General features: G+C 52.9%; 2 protein-coding genes across 5 annotated transcripts in view; one reads left to right on the forward strand and one right to left on the reverse strand.

Moving 5' to 3' along the window:
• EFR3B (EFR3 homolog B) overlaps positions 1–1,749 on the forward strand; it is a 56,292-nt gene extending 54,543 nt beyond the window's left edge. For 2 of the 4 annotated variants that reach the window (XM_008060285.2, XM_008060286.1), the window contains one exon: positions 153–455. In XM_008060285.2, the coding sequence (XP_008058476.1) occupies positions 153–258 (106 nt within the window). In that variant the 3' untranslated portion in view covers positions 259–455. Of the gene's footprint in view, positions 1–152 lie in introns of all 4 variants that reach the window. The other 2 variants (XM_021713502.1, XM_021713503.1) reach the window with 1 other exon arrangement.
• Positions 1,750–7,170: 5,421 nt separating this feature from the next.
• POMC (proopiomelanocortin) overlaps positions 7,171–7,381 on the reverse strand; it is a 2,729-nt gene continuing 2,518 nt past the window's right edge. Inside the window, exon 2 of the mRNA XM_021713501.1 lies at positions 7,171–7,376. Coding sequence (XP_021569176.1) covers positions 7,171–7,376 — 206 coding nt within the window. The remainder of the gene's footprint in view (positions 7,377–7,381) is intronic.

The raw sequence follows: 7,381 nt of genomic DNA on the forward strand, positions 1-7,381 counted from the left end.
GCTCACCAAGTTGCCCAGACGGGTCTCGAACCCACGGGCTCAGGCAATCCACTCACCTCAGCCTCCCAAGGCACGGGATTACAGGCTGAGCCACCGAGCCCGGCTCAGAATTCCCTTTTCATGCCTTTCTCCTCCATATGTTCCTGCCCCAGGCCTCCCCCAAGCCCATCCGGAACCATCACCGCAGCCTACGGTCAGCCGCAGAACCACTCCATCCCCGTCTACGAGATGAAGTTTCCCGATCTGTGCGTCTACTGAATTCCAAGAGACAGAGCTCCTCGGGGTGATGGGGTCTGAGGGAGAGCTCACCCTCACACCCACCCTACCACATGGAAATCTAGCTGGGATCCTGAGAAAAAGTCACCTTGGATGGCAGCACCTCCCCAGCTAAGCAAAGGTGGAAACTCTCTGGTCCTTCTTGCCTTCCTACCTCCTCCTTGTCTTCCCTGAGGGAGATCCAGACACCTGCCCCTCTGGGGCCTTTGTCTTCTCTTTCATGTCAGCCAGGGGCAGAAAATCGTGAGGGTGTCTTCCGAGAGAAGCCGAGGGGTGGAGAAGCCCCTGCTTGGGGTGTTGAGAGAAGGGTTCCCACTGGGGATACATCTGTGGGACATATCTGCCACTCCCCAGAGGAGGGAACTGTATGGAGACTTGGTGGGTCAAAGGAAGCCATAGAGACACTCAGGAGGAACCAAGGACGCTTCTCCTGGAGAGGAGTGAGGGTGGAGCGCTGGGGAGCACTCCCGTCCCTCCTCCCCACCCAAGTCTTTGCTGTGTCCCCCACTCCCTTGCTTACCACCCCTCAGCTGTTTCTTTCTACTATTGATGAACATGGGACCCTTATAACAGAGGCTGGGGCAGACACCACAGGGGGCCACAAAGGGTGGGATGCAGGGCAGGCAGATGGCTGGGCAGCAGGTGTCAGTGGGGACAGCATCTTCTCATCTCCTTTGTTCAGAGGGAGCTGGTGTTGGCCTCCTGTGGTTCTGACTTCTGGATATTTTTTGGAGTTGGGTTCTTTCTCTTTAATGACTTTCTTCTGAGGGTCTCAAGGTGTTCCTAGAACATCTGGGTTGAGGAAGGCAGAACAAGATAATCTGGTTCCAGATGACTCAGAAAGGGGGAGCAGCTGTAGAGCCCCAGGCCTGCCCACGTCACCTCCTGTGGAAGAGGCTCCCAGCCTGGTCCGGGGGCAGGGGAGAGTGGGATGAGTGGCATTTGGGGGCTCAAGGATATGGCAGAAGTCAACCTTCTAGATGTTCTATTTGAGGAAAGAAGGATCCAGCACCTAATATTGGAATGATTTCACTCTCTGGACAAAGTCTGGGATGTGGGTGCCACCTGGCAATGTTTGTGACATGGGAGAGACCGTGAAGCCCCCTTTGAGTTCTGGGTTTCTGTTTTCCCTGTGTGCTGTCTGCACAACTCTGTGCAACTGGAGTACGCAGGGAGGAGCTGACATAGAGCTGCAAAGGAAGCCTTTTGCTGCCCTCCCTCCTAATTCCCCTCCTAACCCTCCCTGGGCACTTTGTGCCTCCTGGGAGTCCCTGGCAAAGCCTCACCTGGGCCTCCTCCTGAGGCAGCACCCTATGGTCCAAGCTCTTTTCTTCTCTTCCATTCAAACTTCCCATAACTTTTCTGAGCCAATACAACTCACAGGAAGGTTTGAATAGTCAAATTATTCTCCCTGGAGAGTTTGCTTTTTAAAAAGGGCAAGAGTGCCAGGCTCGGTGGCTCAGCCTGTAATCCCGCGCCTTTGGGAGGCTGAGGTGAGTGGATTGCCTGAGCCCGCGGGTTCGAGACCCACCTGGGCAACTTGGTGAGACCTTCTCTCTACAATAAATCAAAAATTAGCTGGGCGTGGTAGCGCACGCCTGTAATTCCAGCTACTTGGAAGGCTGAGGCAGAAGGATCGCGGGAGCCCAGCAGGTCGAGGCTGCGGTGGCCAGGAGTGGCCACTGCGCTCCAGTCTGGGTGACAGAGTGAGACTCCAACTCAAAAAAAAGGGCAAGGGTAAGTAGATTTCTTAACCAAAAGCCATTCCTTTTTAAAAAATTATTTGAGATAGGGTCTTGCTATGTTGCCCAGGCTGGCCTCAAACTCCTGAACTCAAGAAGTCCTCCTGCCTCAGCCTCCAGAGTAGCTGAGAATCCCTTTTTAGGGTACAATTTCAGATAGCATGGCATGGGGTCAGAAGCATGGTTTCCACTAAGGGGAGGGGGGGCAAGCTTCTCAAGACACCCTCAGATCACACTCCTGCTCGTGGTGCACATGGCACTGCGTGGACACACCGCAAGAGCTTGATCATTAGGACAGATGGGTGTACTTTTCAAAATCAAGAAGAACCTTAACACATGCATTTTCCATCATATGTGCAATAAATTTCTTTGGGAGGGCGGCTGTCTGACCTTCGTTCCTGTCTTTTCCACACTTCAAATAGAGTGCTTCCCCTTGGTCACCAACTCTGTGCTGTGGGCATGTGGCTTCCCAAAGGCCTGAGTGATGGCAGGGCCCAGGCAGGGGAGACTCCTGCCCCTCCCCCGTGGCTTTTTGGCTATGCTTTATGGCTTTTGATTTATGCTCAACCCAACTTTATGAGCATCTACGTAGATTTCTCTATAATATTTCTATATTAAGAAGCCAAGTCTAAAATAACTTTAAACAAACATGACAACAAATAACCTTTGGAAGACACTTAAAGAAAATCTCAGCCTTGAGCCGCTAGCATGTCTGTCCTCACTGGATCATCCCATGTTTTATCCCGCACCCAGCTTTGATGAGAGACCCTCTGTTTCTTTCTTGTGCCTACTTGACGCTAGGCTCTCCCTCCCCCACACAGCATCTTCATTATGAGCACTGCCTGTGGGGTCCCTGGCTCCAGTCATTTTTCTGAGTGTCATTCTAAAGTCAGCATTAGAACCAGAGACCTGCGGGTCCCCTCAGGTGTCTCTGGGAATCAAGAGAAGAAAAAGGCACAGGCTCCCGTTCTTTGCGAACTTGGCCGCTGTTTGTTCTCCACCTCTCCAAGGCAGCTTTTCTCTTACATACCGCTGCTTAGCAGAGATATGCTTCTTTAGAAGAACTCGCTGTTTTGTAAGCACCCTCTTCTCAGTTTTCATTGAAACTTACACTCAGTAGGCTATTAGGTTGCTGCTGACATGGTGTAGAACCTGAATTCTGGCCAAATATGCCTCAGAATCAGAAAATTTATGGTGAGTGTTACATCAGGAATCTCCTTCATCCCACCACAGGCTCTGGGAGAAAAGCAAAGCAGAGTCTGGTGGGACCTAGGGGGAGGAAAGGTGCCCAGGCCCTGGGTCTGGTATCACTGCGTCCTGCCTTCCAGCCCCCCAGCATCCAAGGTGCTGTTTCACACCCCTGTTTGCCACCCTTCTTGGGTGTGATTTTGAGACAAGAGGAGCAGGCAAGCCCATTCAGATCACTGCTCTCAAAACCCACCAAGGACTGTGGCTTTGTAGGGAAAGGGTGGGGTTGGTCAGCAATCTGCTGGTAGAACTTGGAATGTATTTGAGATCTGGGAGTTCCGTTAATTTGGCTGGGTCATGTGAATGTGTAAAAAGCAGATGTGCAGAAAGCCCCGGTACAGTCCTGGAGACGCTGTCTGTTTTCCTTGCAGTGGGGTCCTCAGTGCCCTGTGCCTGTCTCCATTTTCCCTCTCTCTTTGAGAAGTAGAAATAAGTGGTTTCTTGACTACCAAGCAGCCTCCTTACCAGAGAAGGAGCCAGAGTAGTCAGAAGAAAACTGGAAGAGCTCCCAGATCCTCTCATCTGTCCAGCCCCCTGCCCATACACAAACGCAAAGGGATGAGCAGGACAAGGTGGGCCCGGGACCCTCTAAAGTACTTGAAGAAGCACAAGTGTCATGAATGTGCTGCCCTTTGCGCTGGACCTCCTGGATCCCGCAGAGTACATTTCAACTGGACTAAGAATGAGGACAGCTTTGAAAGGCTCAAAGGCCAGACCTCGGGGCTTCTCTGGGGTCCATGGGTCATGATGCCTTTCAGTTTCCATTCCATTGTCCCCAGGCCTTCCATTGTCCCTGGCTAGGGAGTGCTGCTGAGAAGTGAGGCTATTTTTCCCAATCCCTTTTCATGACCAGAAAATGGCAGCTGGCTGGATAGGAGCCTGCGGGGGAAGAACTAGGCCTGAGCTATTAGGCTGAATGTTCGGTTTCAAGGTAGACAGGGAGATCATCTCATCAGGGCAGGCCACACCTGCTTCCTGTGACCCCAGACCCTGGCAGCAACTTGTGCTGAAACAAGACATCCTCCTTCCATCCGGGGAGTAGGTTTAGGTCAACATGTTGCCTCTTCGTCCCATTAATCCTAGAAGTCTTCTGGTTAAAGTGGCCCTTGACCCCAAATCTGGCCTAGGTCTGAAGCCTGCCAAAGGATGGTCATGGTGGGCCTGTCCAAGAGCCTGGCTAGCAGGGAAGTGGAGGAGAGACCTGGGCACAGTGGGAGGGCCTTTGTGGCCCTGCTGGAGCCGGAAGGCAATTGTCTTGCTCCTTTAGCAGCAGTCTGGCTGACCAGGTCTTCCCTCCTTTTGGGGACCATGGGGCCTCACCTTCCCCTTTCGAGTTCTTCTTCCTCGACTGTCAATCCTGGAGCGCAGAGCTGTAAATCCACAAGTGCTGCAACCCTGCGCTGTCGTGTATCTGTGTCCACTGAGCCCTTCACGCCCTGGCTGAGTGTGTGCGTGCATGTGTGTGTCATGTACTTTGTAGCAGACGATATGTGTATATAATAGCTGACGTATTTATATGTGAGTGTGGAACTAGTGCCCGTGACTGTTTTCTGTATTTTAAACTCATTGAATCAGGTTAGTGTTACTTTAGGGAAGGGGAACCTGGGGAGAGCGGGGGGAGTGTAGAAAGGAGGACTCTTAGCAAAATCATTCTTTAGGGCTATTAGTTGCAATTTCCCAATGAGCCTTCATGCCCTTTTCAAATAAATGTTAATGTTGTCACCACATGGCTGTCTGTTTGATTTCTTTAAAGTAAATGGTTTTTTGAGATGCAAACAGGATCTGAAAATACCAACAGTGTACCGCTGACATTTAGCCACCCCCATCAACCATTACTCTACCCACCTCAGGAGGAAGCAGGTGTAGGGAAAGGAGGCTGCCAAGATGGAGACCAAGGCCCAGCATACCCAGCATGGGAGCATGTTTAGGAAGACCTGGGCCATTCTCCATTCCATGTAAACCACATTGGGGGAGACCTTGTCATATGAACCTGACTTGATTCACTTCATATCAGGACTTCTGGGTGCATGCCCAATTTTCTTTCACTGTGAACTCTCAGAGCATCAAAATAATGTGGGGCATATGTGTAAGTACCATACACAAGGGTTTCCTGGCTTTGATCTACACCATCCACTGGTATTCTAATGCAGTTGACAGGTGTGTGTGCATCTTTGTAGCCATCTGTGAGTCTCTTGTGAATTTTAAATGTGTAAATGTGCAAACCTGTGGCCCCAGCATTGTGTAACACCATGAGGAGAATAAAAGCAACAAGGAAATAAAGAAACCCAGCCAGGCTTGGTGGCTCACACCTATAACCCAGCATTTTGGGGAGGTCAAGGAGGGAGGATCACGAGGTCAGGTGTTTGAAACCAACCTGGGCAACACAGCAAGACCCTATCTCTACCAAAAAAAAAAGGAAACCTAACACAGGAAAGGACAAGACATGCCTGCAGCAAGGAGCTTGCTGATGGAGCTGGACAACATGCTCCCCAAGGCAGAGAGGGATGACAGCAGAAAAACTGAAAATGAGGAGGGCAGCTGGAATTCACGACTTGCCCAGTGGAGGTGAACCTGAACCTGCTTTCATGTTGAAGAAAGGAGTAGCATTTAAAATGGCAGGGGAAGTTGGATGATTCCAGGCAGAGGGTGCGAGAGGAAGGGAGAAGAACAGGGAAAAGACCGGTAGCTGTGAGGCAGAGCCTCCATCCCAGGGAAAGGGGCCTTAGTGAGGCGAGAGTCCCGTTTGCAAGGGCCCTGTGTGCCATGCCTAGTAGTTTGGAACTGATGGAAAATTGGGGTGGAGGCACTGTTTTGATCTTGAGCCAGGGAACCTGGGGAAAGCAAGATTTTGTAGACATTAATATGAAGAATATGTGTATGATGGCTTGGCTTGGGGAGGATGGTGGCCGGACACAAGGAGACCCAGTGGTTAGAAAGCTGTGACGATGGAGGCTTGAGCCAGAAGTGCTGGGAATGAAGAGAAGGGCAGAGGCTGAGCCACATGGGGAGGGAGGAGCTTGGGCACAGCAGGAAGAGTCAGAAACTCACTCAAGGATTCAGCCTGAGGCGCTCGAAGCAGCACCTGAGTGTATTCTGGGGCATTTAGACAAATGTGTATCTGGGGGGGGGGGGAGGCCATGTGTTTGTTCGTGAGTAGCCTGGGAGTGGTCAGATTGGAACTGACCCCGACTCTCAGCTCGCACGCTTAGCTTTTCAGTGATAAATAGATCGCATCCATTTTCTCCCCTCACCTTCCCAGCGGCCCTCATGCTGGGGGCGGGGGGTGGCGTGGGTGAGAACTAAGCCTTGGAGAAGTTCAGGGACTTGGCTAAGGTCATACGGATTGCTGGGAGCACAGATAAGGAGGCCTTACCACAGCTTCCCACCTGCAGCCCAGAGCCTTCCCGGCGTGGCTGGGCCCCAACACGTCCAACTGGCTTTTGTGGGGAGACAGGAGCCAGGGGAGTCCCCAGACTCCCTCTTGCAGGAATCCCGCCTTTTGGGACGTCTGCTGACAGAGCAGTCTTTCCCACGGAGTGGAAGAGTGTGGAAAACACCGCCACCCCAGGGGTGCTGGCGCCACCCTGAGCCATCACCCAGGCTAGCCGGCGCCCTGGGGACCCAAGGGGGGGTCGTACATTTTTTTCCATCCTGCCTCCTGTGGAATACCCCACACTTGACCACTGCGCTCCTCCTCCCATATACGCTGCTCTTATGTGATGGGGAACGTTTCTACTTTATTCACCCGGCCCACACTCAGAGTCCGAGTCGGATGTGAAACGTGAAAGGTTTTATTTCCTGGCTGCGGTCGGCTTTCGGAGGCTGCCCTCCGCCGCCACGGCCGCCCAGGCAGGGGGGGCCGCAGGAGGGAGGGGCGCCCCCGAGGGAGAAGCCCGCGCCGCCCTCACTGGCCCTTCTTGTGCGCGTTCTTGATGATGGCGTTCTTGAACAGCGTCACCAGCGGCGTGTGGCTCTTCTCGGAGGTCATGAAGCCGCCGTAGCGCTTGTCCTTGGGCGGGCTGCCCCAGCGGAAGTGCTCCATCCGGTAGGGCGCCCCGTCCTTCTCGGCCGCCACCAGCAGGCTGCGTTCCTGGGCGGCGCCGTCGGGGCCGGGC

The sequence above is a fragment of the Carlito syrichta genome, unplaced genomic scaffold, assembly GCF_000164805.1.
Source record: "Carlito syrichta isolate Samal-C Ts95f unplaced genomic scaffold, Tarsius_syrichta-2.0.1 Scaffold304574, whole genome shotgun sequence".
Lineage (NCBI taxonomy): Eukaryota > Metazoa > Chordata > Mammalia > Primates > Tarsiidae > Carlito > Carlito syrichta.